This window comes from Pezoporus wallicus, unplaced genomic scaffold, assembly GCF_028554395.1.
Source record: "Pezoporus wallicus isolate ANWC-B61680 ecotype Strahan unplaced genomic scaffold, APGP_CSIRO_Pwel_v1 contig_3817, whole genome shotgun sequence".
Lineage (NCBI taxonomy): Eukaryota > Metazoa > Chordata > Aves > Psittaciformes > Psittacidae > Pezoporus > Pezoporus wallicus.
The window spans coordinates 2,120,132-2,140,626 of NW_026635157.1; the positions used below are offsets into that span (position 1 = coordinate 2,120,132).

At 42.2% G+C, this 20,495-nt stretch overlaps 1 protein-coding gene across 1 annotated transcript; it reads left to right on the forward strand.

The window, feature by feature from the left end:
* Window positions 1-191: 191 nt before the first annotated feature.
* Window positions 192-16,610, forward strand: OPRM1 (opioid receptor mu 1). Its single transcript, XM_057406120.1, has 3 exons — window positions 192-570; window positions 14,785-15,137; window positions 16,084-16,610. Exons 1-3 carry the CDS (start codon window positions 236-238, stop codon window positions 16,608-16,610), a joined length of 1,215 nt encoding a protein of 404 aa, XP_057262103.1. The 5' UTR covers window positions 192-235.
* Window positions 16,611-20,495: the final 3,885 nt, after the last annotated feature.

Consider the following 20,495-nt stretch of genomic DNA (forward strand, 5'->3'; position numbering starts at 1 on the left):
GGACAGCAAGCCCCGCCTCCCAGCCGCCTCAGCCGCTCCCGCCGCTGCGGGCCCCTCCTCCCTTGCCCGCCCCGCCCGCCGCACACATGTGCCCGTAGCCCGCGGCTGGGCGCTCCGTCGGGGCGGGCGTCGCTGCCGCCGCAGCCGCCGCCTCCCCGGCACCGCGCGCCGCAGCAGCACCGCGACAGCACTCGGGTGCGGAGAGCCGGTGGCCGCGCTGACGCCGCTGCGCGCCATGGCCGTCGCCTACCTGCTGGGCAACGGCTCCGCGCCGCTCCTCGCCGGCGCCCTGGAGGTGCCCTTCGCCGCTAACGCCTCCGCCGCCGCCTGCCGCCCCGCCGCTCCCCCCTGCGCGGCCGCGCCGTCGGCAGCCTGGGGCAACACCTCGGCGGGCTGGAACCGGTCCGAGCCGTGCGGCGGCGCCAACGGGAGCGCGGGCGGCGGCGGCCCCTGCGCGCCCGCGGGCGGTGGCCCCTCGGTGGTCACGGCCATCGCCATTATGGCCCTCTACTCCGTGGTCTGCGTCGTGGGGCTCTTCGGCAACTTCTTGGTCATGTATGTCATCGTCAGGTGAGTGCCGCCCCGCCCTGCCCCGCAGACCACGGCCGCTGCCGTCGGGGCGGACTCACAGCCCGGGGAGCTGGGCAGATGCCGGCTTCCCGGCGGGAGATGCTGCGGTCCCGCTCCGGCAGGCAGCGCGAAGGCTCTTGCTGGGGGGTTCGTAGGGGCTCCTGCCCCAGAAGGGAAAGGAGGGAAAGGGAAGAGGGCTTTTGAGAAAGCGGGTGACGGGGGAAAAGAAACTTGCGGCGGGGCCGTGAGGAAACTTGCGGCTGGGCTGGGCGGTCCCCAGAAACCGCTGTGGTCCAGGGATGCTCTACGGACCCTCCGTACTGCAGTACCTCTGAGAGCTGCTCTGGCCAACGAGGCCCGAATCCCGCACTTGACCGCTGAGGAGGGAGGATTTAAAGGGACCTTAGCCGCTGCCTATGAGAGTGTGCATGTTTGGAGTGGCATACGGACACCCGACACGCATCCACGCGTCTTCCACCCTAAACGCATAATCAAAATGTAAATGGCATCGCGGCTAAACGCTTCTCTCTGTCCGAGTTTATAGATCCTCTGCACCAAGTCTTGATATATGTTTCTATTCATACACCTTTATGTATGTATTAGTACAGACATGCGTATAGACGTGTAATAAATACGCCAGTATCGCGACCACTGTCCGTAAACCCGGTTTCTCGGCTGAGCTGCAGCACTTAGCAGCTCCCTCACCGTGAAGCCCACCAGTGTTTTATAGATCGTTCACAAGTCTGCCTTTCACGCGCGAGAAATTCCCTGTCCATAGATGGGCGGAAAACGAGAGTGAGATTAACCGGGCGGCTCTGCCCGCTGGGAGCGGGGCGGGCGCTTCCGTGGGGACACACTGCCACCTCCCGGGAGCGGCGGGACCGGGAGCGGGGTGGGACGGGAGCGAGGCGGCGGGAAGCGACAGGATGTGGCTGATCAAGCTCTCCGTCCTTCGCGGCAGCTCGTCGTTTCCAAATCCAGTATACGCTGAGCGCTGCAGAGCCCAGCGGGCGCTGGTGGCGGCGTGCCCCACGGGCGCGCTCCCTCCTCTTCGGGGCAGCCCCAGCACTGCCAGGTTCCCCAGGCCTAGAAGATGCCCCTTCTCTCTTTGAGCAGTGTTTCCCAAGGAATAGGGATAGCAGCTATCGGGGATAGGTGCCGTGGCCGCAGGGAGCTGTCGGGCAGGAGCAGGGGTTGGTGCCCAGCAGGCCTCTGGCATCAGGGTGGCCTCATGGTGGGTGCAGCCCTGCCAGAGCTGAGGAAAACCAGAGATAAGGACAGTGGTCAAGGTGGAGTGCCTTGGAGGATGGATGACTCCTGCATGTATGAGATGTCTGCAAATGCTGTGCAGCTCAGAGATCTGATGGCAACACACATAATATGCATCAGGGGTTCAAACTACAGTAGTTTTGGAACCTCGTGGGTTTAACTGTACTTTAGAGGCTGCATTCTGAATGCATGGAGCAGTGGAGATTCTCCTCTGCACTGTGGTTTTGGTCAGTCTGAGATTCGAGCTATCTCTGTGCTGCAGAAAAGGCTTCTGAGCAGGGACATGACTGCAATCAACTGAGCCATGTTGATACATTCCTCTGGGAGGAAAAGCAGATGCACACTGTAACAAAGCCAGGGTAGCTGTCAGCAGAGAAATATGCCACAGGTTGTCCCTCAAATTTATATCAGACATAACCCATACTAGGTTTATATTTCTTACATTAATTAATTGAATTACATTTGTACCACAAAGCCAAATTGAATGAGGCACTTGCATTTAGGTATCTATCTAAAGAAAGTGTATTTGCTTGAGATTATATCTTAAAAACAAAAGCCAGTAGAAATAGGAGAAAGCAAAAATAGATTTTCATTTTACAAAGGAAAACACAAATGAATTAAATGGCTTCTCCAAAACCATCCAGGAATTCTATAGCAAAGGCAGGACTGAACCCAGGTCTCCTGTGTAAGGACAGCTTTTGGTTCCTTCCCAATTAATGTCTGTTTACAGTTTGGGATGAAAAAGTTTGCATGTTAATGGTTGAATAGGATCTGTGGTTTAAGCAACATAAAAATGCATTTCCTTTCTGTGCTTCTCTGTAGGTATAGTGTATCTGACAGAAGCAGGGAACTTTGTGATTTATTTTGTTTCAACCTGTGTTGTATGACAGTATTCCCAGTCATATGCGCATGCATGAAATGGTGAGCATGTGTGCTCACATTTGTGCATCCTTGGATCCTGATACAGATAGGAGCCAAACCTTTTGCTGGACTGAATTTGGTGTCATAAAAAGCTCCCCTTCTTTATCTACCTTTCACACTATGTCTGCTCAGAAAGAACAAAACACTGAAGTTTGTATTCATTTTGAGAAATAAGATTTGAAAGTGATATTGGTATCTAGTTTGCCTTGAAAATACTAGTTGTTGGGAGGTACGTGCTTAGATATTTGAAACTCTTCCTCTACTCACCTTTCAGCATCCAGCCCCAATGAAAGCAACAGCGACTTCATATTCAGTGTGCTGCAGGCTAATATATAACGCTTGGCTTCTTTAGTAATATTTTTTAATAATTCTGTTATTCTTATAAACTTTCTTAAAACTGTTCCACATGAAGCAGATCCTTGGGTTTGGAGCCAGAGCAGTGCAAGTCTATGCTTCTTATTTACCATGCAAATTCTACGATTCTAAGTACTTGCCTGTTGTGGAACTGTCACTATCAGTCCACACTGCCACCCTGTTACCCCAGCTGGGGCAAATGGAGATCAGAAAGCAGACATGTCCATCAGGGAGTTAGAAATGTATTGTCATTATGGATATGGAATCAGGGTCTTCATGCAAAGCAGGTTCATGGATTTCCAATTTATACATCCCTCAATATATATAATTAATGCATTCTCATCTACCCATTCTCCCAAATGGTTCCTGTTCAGCTGAATACTTTCATCCTTGAATTAATATTTACGTGTTACAGCTGTAGTGTGTGAGACTGAACCCCATGTTACTAACACTGAGCTGTTTCTTTTGTCAAGTACAAAAACATGCCTTCTGAGTGACAGCAGTAATAGTCAGGTGTTACTGCCAGCCTGTAATATGAAAAATCTGTAGATTTTTTTATTGCCTGTTTTCCTCATGTGCTTTGTGTAAGTGTAAATTACTGATATGAATACAGTGTTGTTATGGCTGTGTCAACAGCAAATGCTGCTTCTAGCTGCTGCAGAGTACATCATGACAGTGTACGATTAGTACCATGTGGCAGTGAATTAATATACACCATAATCTATAGGCTTTTCCAGCTTTCTCATCAAGTCAGTGGGATATTAGTCACACATTAGAGTAGGAAGAAGAATATGCCCTGTGATTAAGGCAATATGCTGGAAAACTATAATAGATCATAGATGAAAATCTTCAGCATTGCCGGTCTGGTGGAGAGGAATAGCTCTCTTGAGGCCCCAGGCCTCTGTGATGCCGAGTGCCCTGAGAGGACTGTAATTCCACCAACAGCCGCTAAAGTCACTCAAGTCAAAAGTGATTCCTTCATTGCTCTGCTATTAATTTTGTCACATACCATAAACAAAGTGGCCTCTGGTTCTCCGTGATCCTTCACAGGCGGAAGGAAATGTCATATTTCATTAGAGCAAACAATTAATCTGCTTTTAAATAGATAAAAACATGGACCAGCAAAAGAAGTCCTTTCTGGAACAAAGAGATTTCTTTTTGTATTTCTGAAAACAGCCACTTAATAGTGTTTTGAAAAAAAGGGCTGTGACTGAAATACCATCTAATCTGGAAAAGTCACTGCGGTCGGACACAGACAGAAAGCAATGAAGTACTGAAAGTACTTCAGCCCAGCTCACACTTTAGGAAAACTCTTTTATGAAGTAGAAGAGAATTGAGAGTGAAATTTCCATTGTAGAAAGAATTGATATCACCAGAGAAATAAATACACAAAAAGTGAAAAGCAAGGAATTTGGAAAAAGGTCTTAAGACAGAAAACAGAGAGAGTCTGTTAGAGGAATAAACTGAAAATTATCACAAGCTTGAAAGTGGCTGAAGCAAAGCAAGTTTTTCTAAAAACCAGGGATACTTTGCAAAGTGACATGGAGTTATGGATGCAGTGTGAAAGCAGGCCAATGGCATCTCTTGTAGCAGCATAGATCAGGGAACTTAGAAACCAAGAAATGCATAATGTTCATTCTTTTCTTTCCTGTCCGCAGCTGCAAGACCTTCTCTTCATTTGGATGGCACTGCATGTGCAAATGTGTGCCCTGCCTGTTCCACTGTTATGCAAGGGTTTCACCCCATTGCTAAGAGCTGTTAAGTAAAGACACAGCAGCCTTAATGAGTCATGCCAGTTATGAATTGATGCTGCTCACCAGCAGAAGCCAGAGCAGATCAACTGAGAGAGTCGAATTGGTCAAGAACAGCATAGAAGCTGAATTAGATGAGCAGCATAGGGGGTGACCCTCACTCAGCATCTCATATTATGCTGAGGTGTCCCTGTTTGCACACTGTTTGTGATGGAAGTTTACCAACCTCTGCTAGTGAGTAAGTGTTTGTTTGGCAAGTGGCTCCCCTCCCTGCCCCAAGATCAAGAGAATCGGACAGTTAAAATGGCATGTATACCTTTGTATTTTCTTGTTAAAAAATAATTATTATTAATACAGACATGGTCAAAATTTGCCTGAAAATACATGAACCTGCAACCTGGGGATAACCCCCGTCTCCTTGAGGAAGCAGAAGTGGCTGTGGGATGAGTGAGAGATCTGTAGCCCAAGTCTCCAGACTCTGTGCCACCCTGGCCTGGGTTCCAGTGAGCTGTCATACATGGGACACATGCCTGGTCCAGGAGGGGCAGACCCCCCTGCTCTGCTAGTGGCTGCCACCAGGCACTTCTGGGCAGAAAACATCCCCTCTCACTCAGTAACTCTTAAAAAAGCTAGTCTGATCCCACTGCACTTCTCCTGGAGTATCATTTTGATAATGGCTCCCATGAAAAATAATGTTAAACACAAATCACAACCTGATTTGGTTTTAATTTTCTTATAGAAATAAGTCAAATTGTACCAACTTTTCATGGCTTCAGTGAAATTAGAAAATATTGTAAGCATATATTATGTAATTTTTAGCAAGCTAATTACTGTTGAGCTCATTAGGCAACATAATCCTGAAGTACTGCTTTATTTCATTTTAACTTACAGTACTTTTTCAAATCATCAGGCGTAGCTTTTGCTGAACACTGTTGAAAGCTTTTATAATTTTTTTCTAGATCAAAAGGTGACATATTTACATAAATCTCAGATGTAACATGATGTAAGCCCAGATGGCTCAGACTCATTGTCTAGCTTACTAACCTCTTTTCCATCTATAGCCAGGGGTTGATCTTTCATCAAAAGTGGAAGAAACAGGAGCATCACTATGTAAGAATCCTTCTAACTGTCTGTTAGACTGCCAAAAGACTTTCTAAGATGCACTTTGCATCAGCATTTATTCCGTAGATTTTGTGGATTTCTCTAACATGCAGCAGTCCTCAAAATATTAGAATCAAAAATAAAGTTGGAAATAAAAGGTCACAAATATTGACCCTCCTAAACAGAGCTGCTTTGAAACAAATATTCTCTAACGTAAAATTTCAGAATCCTGAAGCATTGTTAAAAATTCAAAGTTGGTTATTTTTAAGCTTGGGTGTCCTAAGGTGGATGTTGTAGAGATTCTGATTGACAGATACTTGAAAAAAAATTATTATGATTCCAATTATGATTCTCTGAAAATACAAATCTACTCATTATATTTTTTTGAAACCCAAAAGCAGCTATTTTCTGAATTGTTATGGTTAGAGTGATCGCAAATGAAGCTATTTTTATAACCATCTGAGTCCTCTTTGGTTTATGCCATGGAGTTTGGGTTTCTGTTATTATAAATGGGGATGCTATCATTATCTTTCAAAGCCCTTGCTCTTTTTTTTGGAAGATGGCTTTTAACAGTGTTCACTAGCAAGGAGTTTCACAGCTTAGCCCACCTGTGTTGTTAAGAAGCATTCTCATTCATTCGTTTAAACACTTCTAAATTTTATTTATACCTTCCTTTGAATTTACGTGATGAAAAAAGGTAGGGATGACAGTCTATAGCTAATCAAGTAACTGTGAAAGACATGAAATAGCGTATTTTTTCCACCTTCTTACTGAGAAGTGTTCAATTATCAGCTGTAAGATCTTGCATCTCAGATGAGGAATAAAACTTCAAAACAAAAATGTTTGTGTGAAACAGACCATCTCCTCCTCGTTGTGTCTCATGGAGCAATCCCAGCCGAGAGAAATCTCTTACTTAAGAGGGAACAGGGAGCAGCAGTTAGGGTATCTTCTCCTGTTTTCCCCTTGTGTGATGTAAACCTCCAGCCCTGGGATTTGCCGCCTCTATAGGACAATCATCCAAGAAGCCAGTTACCCAAATCCTTTTCATAAGGTGAAGGTCTTAGTACCTCCCTCAGAGCCCTGTTTTCAGGCACAATCTCATCCTAGTCATCCATGATTCCCGGTAGTTTTGATATGGTCTTGTCAAAACCCATAACTGTTCTCCTTTCTGTCATATCTGCCTCTACCATTGCCTGCTTTCTCCTTTCCCCCGTCGCAGGCAAGTTTCCCTCTGTGGTTACTGTCTCTCCAGTCCCTTTGTCTCACCTCTGTTGCTTTCCAGACACACTCAACAGCTTCCCAGTCTCATGCATGCAATAGACCATGCCTTGTATACTTAGCATTACTTTGATCTGTGCAGTCTATGGCCTTGCCTTGAGCCCCATGCTACCTCCCTGATACTGTCTGATCAGGAGGGATTACCACTGCTGTTCCCCATTATATTTTTTAGGATCTCACATCTACTAGCAGTAAAACTGTCATCAAAAGCTTCCCTGCCAGCTTCCCTGCTGAGCAGAGGATGTTTCATATACAGTCCTCACCTGAGGTGATCAGTCTGCAAACCAGGAGGAGGGCACCAGCACCTGGAACCCAGAGAAAATAGCTGTTAACTTGTCCACCCTAGAAAAATGCTACTGCAGCTATCATAGATACAGTCAATGGTTTTACTCTCAATCACGCTTCCCTGGAGGCAGAGGGGATAAGGTTAAGTTGAAGACAATGATAGTTTTCATTTCCATGTCTTCCTAGCAAAGCAAAAAGTTCAGCAAAAAGCGCCTACTGCTGCATAATTGCAATATATTGGAGTTAGCCTTTTAGCACCATTGATTTCTTCCAGAGACAAGTGTTACACAGTAATAGCAAAACCAGCGACCTTTACTGGAGACCCATATATGTCTCAGCACCAGGCAAACAAACACTCAGCTAGAGGTGGCCTAACTAGCAGGCCAGATTACATCCTGGAATAATTGTCAGATAATTTTTCTCCCATTTCCATCCCTAGGCTGGAAGGGAAGGAAGTGTCCCAGCAGATGACCGTTTGGGCATTGGATCATACATACTATTGTAATTTGGTTTTTATCATTATGTAGCTTTCTATGGTGTCTGGGAAAAGAAAAAGGAAATAAGGTAATAGGAGCTGTAAGACATTGCAACATCAAAAATTTTGTGTGGCAGGTTGATATATGTATAAAAACCTGTTCTCAGCTGGTGTCACACACACACACCCCCCTCTTGAAAAAAAGGGAAAGAATGAAATCATATTACCTTTATCTTGTACAGATTTTTGCCAGGATAATTTGCATGTGTATGTAATTAAAACAGGCATGAAAATAATAAGAAAGAAGTAATAAAAAAGTCAACTGTTGCAACTGCTGTGGAGTTTGTGTTTTCTGTCTGAAGTAATACCCTTGCTTGTTAATCCTCTCAGTCAGACATCAAGGGAAAGGACCGGCCTTCCTTCCCAGAATAACTATTTTTCACAAAGAAAGAAGCTTGCTTTGTTTTCTCTGGGGAGGGACAAAACTCACTGATTTAAACTAAAGAGCAGAAAGAGGACCTCTATAGGATACCTTTCAGCAGCAGAAAAGCAGGACCAGCCTTAAAGAAAACAAGTGAGTATTAGCCCAAAGCCAACACAGTATTGTAATTAATTGAAAACAGGATGACTCAGATGTTCTCTCAGCTCTCTTGGTGCCACAGCATTCCCAAAAAGACTGGCACCAGAGTCTGAAGAAAGTTAACTCTGCCTGGAAGGCTTTCATTAAGCTCTCCCAAAGCTGAGGTCTGAGAGAAGTCACTAATTGGTGCTGAGTACAGGAGAGATGGCCCTGAGCCATGAGAAGTTGTTTGCTCTGGTTACTTCACCTGCCTGGGTCCTGTAAGCAAATGTTGATGGATCTGCACATCCCTTGACACTGCCCCTATGCAAGGAAGAGACAAGCTGAGAAGTTAAAGATGTTAGCAAAATAACCCAAGGGAAGTAAACCTTGGTGAAATTCTGGCTTAATTTCGTTTGTGCTGTGGAGGAGAATAAAGTGAAAAATGAACTTCTCAGTTCGAGAACAAAGTGTTAGGGAGAAAAGAGGTAGCAGCTGAAACAACTACAGTCCAGTAGGTATCTGCCCTATGTTCAGATCCACATTCAGCACATACATTCAAACCCCTTCAAAAAATGGACATCTCCTTACTGGTGTGTGAGGAAGGGAGGGGAAGGCTGCTCCAGCATATTGTATGTGAAGGCCTTGCTGTGTTCCCGAGTACATCAAATAATTGCGTCTTGGGATTTTAGATCTTACTGTGTCATGCCTTGACACCTGATGCGATGCTTGATATTCATATGTTTTTTCATCTCTGTAATTAAACACCATCAGAGGTCACAGCAGTGACTGGGTAGCGCCATGCTGGGAGTCAGGATGCAAGGCTTTAACAGGAAGAAACAGCCACTGCCTCTGTCTTTCTTAAAGGCAGTGAAACCTTTCTCTCATCCCCAGTTCAGCTTTTACCCCAAACTCAGGATCAGTGCAGGAAGTAAGTGACTGTGCTGCAGATTTCACAATTTCATTGTAGCCAAGTATGAACATTTTCTGCTATAATGTTATATCTGTTGGAGGTTTGGGGCTTTTTCATTTGATTGCTGGTTTCCTCTTCAGAAAAACATAAATCAAAAGAATGAATAGATAACCACAGTGTGGAACCTTCAGTCTGGTTGGCCTGACTGCCTAATAACATGCAAGGGTTGTACAAAAATTCATGGTGCTTTCAGTTAAATTCAGTTCTTGAATTTAATGGCTTAAGGCATAAGCATTCTGAAGTACTCATGAATAGAAAGATCAAAAATAAATCTTCATGTTGATTAAATCATACACTCCCAGACAGGTAAGTTAGACTCATCCAGAATATATATGTCTTCAAAACTTAAATAGGTAACAGTCTGCCATAGCACAAGTCTTATGTGTGGCTGAGATACAGTATGGGTCTTCCATTCTATAGAAACCCACTACCATGCAAAGAAAGAAAAAGAATAAAAAAATGAGATAGCCATCACCTATGTCCATCATTTGAGACTCTTTAGCTCAAAGGTACTTTCCAGAATATGGCCTAGCTGAGACTTCATTTCAGTGTCAAACATTCTAATTGGATTGGCAAACAGAAGAATTTTTTGAGGGTTTTTCCAGACTGTATCTAGAATCATAGAATCCTGTCCTGGATATGACATGACCTTTGCAAAGCTTTAAGGGCTCAACAAAAACTTAAAGTATATCTCAGGAAAGCACAAACACACATAAAAAAAAAATCCCTCTTTCCTGTTGTTTTTGAGTTGTGTATAAAGATGCACCAGAAAAGCTATGGAAATAAATGTTCATTTAAATTGGTTCCACTAGGCATACTTCACATGTTTATATCCTCCCACCGAAGGAGACCTCAGCTAATCTAATGTACGCACATAATGATTTTTCGTTTGTTTAACAAGTCATTTATGCAAGGAGAACATGAATTTGAAATGCTAACCTGATCTCCTCAAGCATCAACAAGAGTTAACATCATGTCGTCTGTATGCAAGACCTAATTGCTGGCTGTTGTTTCCTTCAGCAGCCAAACATTGTCATGAACTACTGGGTTCTGCAGTTGATCTCCTGTAATTAAGCCAGTTTTTCATGCATTTTGCATTGAGCTTAAACACAGATCAGTTGAAGTAGTCTTTTGTCTCCAAATTAGCATTCTGTGGGGCAAAAGCTTGCATGCCTTTGTGTTGCTGAAAGTACTTATTATCAATCTATCATTGGCCAGCCCATTTCCTATGTGCAAAAGGCTGTTTCTGCTTTTCTTCTCATGGTTGTTATTCGCATAGGAGAAGTTTTAAAATTGATTCATAATTGTATGTATTACGGTATTAACTGGGCTAAACATGGACCTCTGGCTACTTTGCACAAGCCTAGTGGTACAAGGAAACTATAAAACTGATCTGGTGTAGAAGGGCTGAAGGGTCTGGAAGAGGATATGTTTCAATAATCCACAAGAATGTAAAGAGCTTGTCCAAGAAGTAGTAGGGACAAGACTCAGGTGGCAGTATACCAACTGTGTCTATTAGCTTTTGATAAAGTGTAATGCAAACTAAAATTTTATTCTTTTTTTAAGAAAAGAGATGGTCTTTGTGTTACTTGTTCTTTACTTCTGAGCCATGGAAGCTTTAAGGAAAAAAACTCTTCAAAAGTTTTGGAGGTGATAAGGTGGAGACTAAACCTTTGGAGTCTGTAGACCAGAAACAGAGCTGTGGCATGTGTCTTGCACAAAGATGTGCTCACATCTCTCTTGTCACATGACTGTGAGGTGGAAGGGAAGGTGCTCGTGGCTCCTTCTCAAGATGTTTCACTTTGTGCAATGGAGCTGAGTGTCTCTCTAGGTTAGTTTGGCAAACGTTTTCTTTGGTTTGCAAACTACAAGTGGCCCATGGGCTGCCAGTTGAAGAGGTAATTTCAAGACTTTATTTGCCCTTGAATGCTAGGAACTTGGTGACTATCTGAGTAGGATTTGCATATTTTTCTCTTTGCTTTGTCTTATTCCAAGCCAATCCCAGTTGAGAGGGCTCTAGAGCTCAGATCTTCAAACTTCAAGTATATTTTAAAGCTTTGCTGGGTTGAAGATGAAGGCAAGACTGAGTTTTCCCTACAGAACTAAACAGAAATAAAGTATATTCTTACTGTTGTAAACCTGATCTGTCATCTACTAAGTACCAACAAAAAAATGCTTTCATAAACATAGATATTGTATGATACAAAACCTGCATCAAGGAGTTAGAAAGTGAATACTAGTGTCAGTGTTATGAGCATAATTAATTTGACTATTTATCAAGAGCAGTATTTTTTTGGTGAATATTTAGCTCAGTACTGCTCTTTTAATTGCTCTATTAGTAATCCTCTATTATAGTCTCTCTAATCTATTAGAGCTGTAAAAATAAAAGTAATGTTGCCCAAAGCCAACTTCTGCCTTCACTTGCAACCTTGCTCACTGTCATACAAAATGTAATATACTTAGTGGCTTACATGCTGAAATTTCAATGTAATCTAACTACCATCATTCAGATTTTCACAGGTTTACATTTAAGACTCTTTTTTTTACACATCTGTTCATTTTTAGATTCTCTAGTTGCCTTGAATGAAAGCATGAAAGAAGTATCTGTTAAAAAGTATGCTATAAACACAATATTTTATTATTTTATATCATACAGGTTTCTTGTGACTTTAATTGCATACAAAATCCAGTCCCTCTGAAGTGCAGAAATATCATTACATACACATGTATGCCTGCATGATGGACATTTTTGTGCTGCTTGTTCAAATAGGTAGATGGATATCTTAACAAAAGATATAATAGTAACTAAGATGGAAGCTTTGAAGAGCTCCATTCATAATAACAGAGAGGGACTGTTATTTTTCATGCTGCTAAAATTGCTTTTAATGAGTTGCTTCAGTATTTATTTGTTTGTACCAAAAAAAAAAAATGCTGATAATCTACTTACTTGGTAAAAAAACATATTTAACAAAAGGTACCTTTCAGAAATAAGCCCTCTATAAAATCTTGAAATATTCAGTGCAGAGAAACACCCAAATCCCATAGAAGTCACTGAAAAGAATATTGTGAATTTTAGTAGGCTTTTGTTGAGGCAATTGTGGAGGTAAATACTATCGTCACAAAAGTTCTACTTCCTTTCTTTGTAAGAACAGCATGATTAGTAATATAAAGATTACAGAGCGCGTCAAGTCAAATCCTTCATTAATAGCCTGTAGAGCCCATTTAATAAAATAAGTCCAAGAACTTTTATGCTTAAACTGACAATGAAAGCAAGATCGCAAACCCAAAAACTGTACAGCATTAAAGCAGGATAAGGCCCATGCCAGTCCCAGTGAAGGAGCTTTATTCCATTTATCCATAGTTTTCCCTCCCTATCCTCTGGCATGCTAACCTGAGAATCATTTCCATACTGATTGATAAATTTATATCAAGCATTCCCTTTAAATCATAAGAATGGTTTTAATTGCTGATAAAAAACGGATTATCATCTGTTGATGTGTTCTCCAGACAGAACTGTGCCAGAGTCGTGTGATGGTAGCAGTGCTGAGCAGTATACCTAAGGGTGCTTTCTTGTCCAGCCATAAAGATAGGGCAATCAGCTAAGGGATGAGTAGGGATCAGCAGTCTGGATGAGGGCACAGTAACCTCATCGCCTTTTCTTCTATGTGTAGAAATGAGCGCCACTGTCCCTCCGCTGCTGGTGCTGCCTGAGCACCTCACAATGCAATCAAACCTCCAGGTTAACTCTCTGGGCACAATTTTAGATAGTTCTGAATCTGTTGTCAGACCTGTAGAGGTCTATTGTTTTTGATAAACAGGAGACAAGGTGAAACGAAGGCTTAGTACAACATTTTCATTCTCAGTAATGGTAAAGTCAATATGAAAACATTGCTGTTTTCATTTCTCCTCTGCAAGATTCTCCAGCAAACTGCCCAGAAAATATTTTCTCTTCCCTTCAAACTGTTTTTTAGAGCTGCAGCTTATTGTGTACCTCTCCCAAACTGCACTCCTGTACATGTTTTCTAAATAATTCCCAGCACAGAGAGGCGTGAATGCATGCAGCATCCACCTCTTCCCAAGTTAATGTTACAGTGGTGTTGGATACATGGAGTGCTTCTGTAAGAAAAGGGTTTAGAGTACTTTTAGAATATAGGTTTGATTTAAAGCTTTGAAGTATCATGCTCAGATCATAACTTCTCAAGGCAGCAGTCAAGAAAGAGCTTGGGTCTACTCAACAATCTTTTTCAATGAAACACCTAAAATGAATTTAGGTTTGTTAGTGGCTCCTCAAGCAGAGTGCTAGAAAATAAGAGAACAAAGCCAGTACAAAGTTCTTCAGATGTATATCATAGAAGCCATCTAGATCCATTCAGCAAGAAGTCTGCATTTCTCCACACCCTACCAAAAAAGTTCCAAATGTGCCTACACAGCCCTGTCACTGGGTGCTTTTTTTTTTTGCAGCTGACTCATGTTCTGAAGAGACGAGACAGAAAAAAAGCCCAGAACATTAAATGCTGTATTTTACTCTTTGTCTTCCCTGGCCTGAAAGATCTTTTCAGATGGTCTATTCCTCTTGCAAATCTCTCTATAAGCTTTAAAATGTTTGATCAGACACAGTACTGGTTATTTCACAGAAACAGAAAGAAGCTTTATCAAATGAGCAAGCCGTACAACCCCTGGAAAGCCAGGTGGCCACAGTGCCCAGAAACCCTGGCAGCAATGAGGGTGGCAGGGCAGCATGACCAGGAACAGTACAGTCATTGTAACACTGCAAAAGTATAGCATTTTCATAAAAAGCGTATCTCAAGTACTGCTCAACTGACACAACAGACCTGAAACAGTGAAGGGCTCTACAAATATGTGATGAAACTAAGAAGGAATTTGGAATTAAAACAGAAAGCTCCCTCTGCTCAGCTGGGATTGAAGTGTGACATATTCAGAATTCAGGAAGTGGTTTGGGGGTTGTTAGCAGCACAGACCTAGGAAGAAAGGTATGCAATTGACGTTGAAGTCCCTTCTGACAAAGTAGGTGCTGTGGAGCAGAGCGAGCATTCCCACTTGAAGCAAAGGGCTGCAGGATCCACCCAGAGTGGTAATTCCATTGATGCATTCAATGAACATGGTTAATATCATCTTGTCTTCTTGTTTGATTGAAAGAAGTTCTTTACAGATGGTGTACTGGACTCAATTTTGTTTAACATTGTTAGCTGTGGTCATTTACATGCTTTGCTGATTTTTTTTTTCCTAGGTACACAAAAATGAAGACTGCCACCAATATCTATATTTTCAATCTTGCACTGGCAGATGCCCTAGCAACAAGTACCCTGCCATTCCAGAGTGTGAATTACTTGATGGGAACATGGCCATTTGGTACCATCCTTTGTAAGATTGTTATATCCATAGACTACTATAATATGTTTACCAGTATTTTTACACTCTGCACCATGAGTGTGGATCGCTATGTAGCTGTATGCCACCCAGTTAAGGCCCTTGATTTCCGTACCCCCAGAAACGCCAAAATTGTCAATGTCTGCAACTGGATCCTTTCTTCTGCCATTGGCCTGCCAGTTATGTTCATGGCAACCACTAAATACAGGCATGGTAAGTCTGGCTTTCGTTCCTTTGAGTACTGAGCATCAAAATTGAGTATTTTGATGTTGAAACTCCTTTCTGCATTGTTTCACTTAATTGTAGAGGCACTGAATTAACTTCTGACCTCCAGCCTAGAGCAGGTGCCAGTACCAATGGACCCCTTCAGCAATTTTGCATCTGGCTGTAGTTGACTGGATACATCACTGAACATGATCAGTCTTATATAGCAGGCAGCTCCAGCTGCTTCTGGGGGTCCGTGTGAGTCTTGGTGCCCAACGCAGTCACTATAGTGTTTGGAAAAGTATCTCTGCCTGCCTGCCTTCTGCTGTGGAGCAGTTATGCATTGCCCTGCACTACAGAAGCCCGTACTTTGCCCAGGATAGTCCACTGAACTTTGCAGTCATAGATGTATTGCACGTAGTCTGGCAGGATGCAATACAGAACAAAGAGCATGTTAGGGATCACTGGTGTTCAAAGACTTTCCATGAAGTGATAGCATCTCAACATAAATCCAGACCTTCCATTTTGCAGTTGCCAAGTGTCACGTCATTCTCTTCCCCATTGCCCTGAAATGCCCAGACTCTGAATAGATGCATGGTTAAACCATCTTTCTTTTCACCAGGTTGTATACTGAAAGTGAAAATGAATCAAAGTTTAAGCATTTATGACAATTCAACTCTTTCTTGTCCAATATATATGCAATTCCAAGCAAAAAAATGCAGAAGAGAACATGTTACTTCACTTTTGTTTTTGTAACTCACACTTCATACATATTTTCTAGCAGTGTGTCCTGTCAGTGTTTGTGTCAATGACAGGTCATGGATTTCTTCATTGTATCTGTTTACTTAGTAAATCTTCATATATTTGCCTATGATATATAACAAAAACAGTTTAAAGAAAAACAAAGGAAAAACTGACCCACTTGTTCTTACCTGCTGTTTTCCCTTTTCTCCAGGCTCTATTGACTGCACACTAACATTCTCCCACCCTGCATGGTACTGGGAGAACCTCCTGAAAATCTGTGTGTTCATCTTTGCCTTCATCATGCCAGTCCTCATCATTACTGTGTGCTATGGGCTGATGATTTTACGCCTGAAGAGCGTTCGCATGTTGTCTGGCTCCAAAGAGAAGGACAGGAACCTGCGGAGAATCACAAGGATGGTTCTTGTAGTGGTGGCGGTGTTTATTGTCTGCTGGACTCCTATCCACATTTATGTCATCATTAAAGCCCTGGTTAACATCCCAGAGACTACTTTCCAGACTGTTTCCTGGCACTTCTGTATTGCCCTAGGGTATACAAATAGCTGCCTTAATCCAGTCCTGTATGCATTTCTAGATGAGAATTTCAAAAGGTGTTTCAGAGAGTTCTGCATCCCCACTTCCTCAACCATTGAGCAGCAAAATTCCACCCGAGTACGACAAAACACTCGTGACCATGCATCCACTGCCAACACTGTGGACAGGACTAACCATCAGGTATGACTAGCAGTGGAGATGTCATCTCTGGATCCAGGCCTTCAGCTTGGAGATGACATGTATTCTGAAGTTACAGTTTATACTGATTTGTAGCTATTTGAAGGTCTAAACACCTTCAAGGTTATGTTTGAAATTGGTGTATGCATACACAAGACCCCAGTCCTGTGTGGTGCTAGTTGTTCTATCCTCTAGTTGATGCTCAGAAGTTGAGGGCTTTCAAAAGTACCTTGCATGACTGGGTCCAGTGTGCATGCATATACAAAGCATGCAAAACGGTGTTTCATTTGCAGGATGTTTACAACAGGTGACTGCTTTAAAACCAGTTGGAGATCACAGATTTTTCTACTCAGACTCCTTGTCTGCTGATGGAGACAGGAGTGGGGGAGAACAGATACTTCTTCTTCTCCCGCTGCAGCAGTGAATAAAGAAAGAGAAGAAACAGGGCTTGTACATTTTTGACTGATGTACAAAGAAGGCCTGTGTGGCCTTGTTTGTGTTGGAACACATACAAGAAGTAGGCAAAGGCTTATCTACATTCAGTTCTTGGATCAGATAATTATCTGTGTTGGCTAAGGTGGATTTTGAGGTATAGAGAGAGAGAAAGAGATGTATATAAAAATATAAATATATACACACATGTTAAGGAATATTGTGCCATTTTGCCATATAAGATATATTGAGCATATACCTTTTCCATGTAGAAAAAGCCTCTGAGAAGTATGAACCTTTGAGATTTTACAGCACAGCAGATACAAGAGAAATAGATATTTGTTTTTTTTTATCAAGGCTATTGCTTAGCTTTTACAATGAAGCTCTTTTGTTACATGTCCAGCATCTGTGTTCTTGTGGTTAGTCTTGAGAATTTCCAATCCTTATCCCTCAGGGAACATCAAGCAAAACATGAAAGCAAATCGTAACATTCATGAAAGCAACTCAAGCACATCACAGGCACTAGAAAACTTTTGACTTGTCCCTGCAATTCATTAAAAAGAAGAACAAATGGCAAAAAGCCTAGTTCATTCCTTGCTGTATGACCTTCCAGCAACACTTAGGTTGCTCCTGCACCAGTTTCTCACTGCTGCCACATCATCTACAAGCTAGCCACCTCCTCGAGGTGCAGAAGTCAATGTCTTCTCATGAAAGCAGTTGCATGCCTGCCACTCAGCTGCTGCGTAAAAGCCCAAATCAGAACATTACTATCTCGAAACAGACAAAATAGTAATCATTCCAGAAAAGTGGACGGCTAAAGGGAGAAACCTTATTAAGCGTCTGCAGTTGGTACTGTCGTTCACCAGCATCCAATTTCTACATGCCAAACTGTGTCCTGTGAAATCCCTTCGCACCTGCTCAGTACCTAGGCACATTCTGGTGGTGGAGCAAAACTGCCAAACTTGACATAGGTAGGCACATACACGTATGTATATATATAGGTGTAGTAGTTACTAGGTGTAGCGAAAAATTGTTAGGTTCAACTGTTAATAATGTATTTGTAACTGTCAGTGGAATCAATTTTCTGCATGTGTCTGACACCACAATTGTATCTATAACTAGTAAAATTCTGACTTTTTACAGTGCAGTGTATATGTACCCATTTTCTGCATTTAGTTACGTAATTTTATACTATTTTTAGAATAACTGAAGCCTTCTAAACTTCTGCTCTTAGCAAAGATTAATGTGGTACTGTCCATAGACTGAGTGAAATTAAGTCTATTTCCCTGGGCACTGACTAAACACAGAAGATGATCCTTCCCACAAAGATCTTTAGACCCACACCAGCTGAGGGAGGGATGGATGAAGCAAGTGAAGTGAGCGTTATTGTAGTACTATGGAGGAAGCTAATCACATAGTTGAGTTCTTGGTTGGTTGGGTTGGGTTTTTTTCCATTCAGGGAATAGTGGTGAAAAAAATTGAGATGGACGTATGTAAAGAGAAGTTAAATGGGAAGACACTGAAGGGAAAGGGAGGTGAGAGGGAGAGTGCAGAGAAAGGGGAACATTAGCAATGAGGTTTGAGTGAGGCAGTAAGGAAAGAAACTGAAGCAAGGAGCCAGTATGCCTGGAACAGAAAGGGTGTGTGCAGAGCTTTAAGAAATTGTTTTATTACCCAGCTTTGACTACTTTGGTAGCTCTTCCTAGCTACTAGCCATCAATTTTCCCGCAGGTTGAGGAGAAGAAGACAACACTTGAAAGCTTATGTCCTCATAGATGGGTAGATAGGTCTCTTTGCATGGTCTGGTATTTGAAAGATTTTAAAGTGGCCATAAATGGGAGCAATTTCACATCCCTTATCACCATCCCTGCAGTCCTTGCTTTGGCAGCTGCTGCCACTGGTTTATTTCTGCTAGATGTGCAGAATAATCTAGATGTGCAGATATTTGCCCACTGCTGACCTGAGCCATCTTGCTGTTGTGCTCCCTGGAGTAAATCACACCAGCTATCAGGTGCAGTCTTTCTCACTCTTCACAACATCTGTAGAATGCATTCATAACATTCCACTTGAATATTAAATAACGTTTTTTGTTGATTTTTTTCCCAGCAAACATTCTGTAGGAGACAACATTTTTGTTGTCTGCTACTAGCAGAATGACAGACACTTCTGTAGGAGTAATCTGCCCTAAACATGTTCTCTGGGATAACACTTACGAGTGTAACATCTGGTATTTTTTTTTACTATTATAATTTTTTAAACAGAAAAAGCCCTAGGTTGAATGCATCCTCTGCTCTCAGAAAAGGAAACAAAAAGGAGAGGAATTAAAAACACAAACCACAGTTTGCTCAGTGAGCTTTTCTAAATTCTATTGATAGGGCATTCTTTTCACAGGTAAGTGCTTTCTGTACGAGAAAGTCCAGCTAATATATCTATGTCAGTACACTTGACATGCTCTTTCTCGTATAGACAAGGCCTTGGAGAGCATTTGATGTGAATTCTAATTGCAATGCTGTATAGTACTCAGCACACTACACGTCATTTTCGAAGAAACAGATGTTCTACAAGCTGCTTTTTTGCCAAGTGAGAATTCTTGACTTGTTCCAAAGTTAATGAGAACTGCAAGCACTCAGTCACTGAACAGCTTAAGGCCTCACACTCTTACAGCGCTTAAAAATAAGCATTCCCTGGTGGAAGGAACAACTCTGTTTTCTATCAGCAGTGGAAAAGTAACAGAAAACATCATCATATTTGCTTTATCATGTGCCTTTGGCCTACTCTATGGTTCTTTGACATTACCAAAGATTTAGATTAAGAGCTTGATTATTGTTTTCTCCGCATATACAAAAAGTGGAAGAGCTGAACAAGTTCAAAACTCCTCCAGAAATGCAGTTTCTTTCACCTGCACAGAATAGCATCTGATCCGTAACACTGATGGAGTGAGCATTTATAGAAATTGTAGGTGTTGAGTGGAGCAGCACAGTTCTGAGGGAGAAAAGACAGTGGCTAACCAGGTATGCAAAAACTGGAAGAGCTGTAAGACAGATGTTTCACATCTGCAGGGGAATGTATCCTGTGTTACATTCAACTAACTTGCAGTAAAATGCATAGGTTACCTTTGTTCTAAAGTGAGCTTAAAGGCATGGTTCACTTTAACTTTTGGGTAGGCATATGTAATCTTATAAGTGCATTAGCCTGAAGAGTTAGAACGAGAGTTAGAAGTGATGGAACCCTGGAAAAGTAGTTTGGCAAAGCAAACATTCTTACTTTGAGCTTATCTCTGTGTGACCCAATGTTAGTTGGGAATGGCAATAAAAAAACAAATACTAGCTTTTGCAAATGGCTGAGGTTGTTTTGATGTCATTGACATTAATCTAATTCATAACAACGAACTTGCCAGCAAGGTGTAGCAAAAACCTACTCTGAAATAGCTTTTACTTCAGATGTACAGAGACACTCTGTATT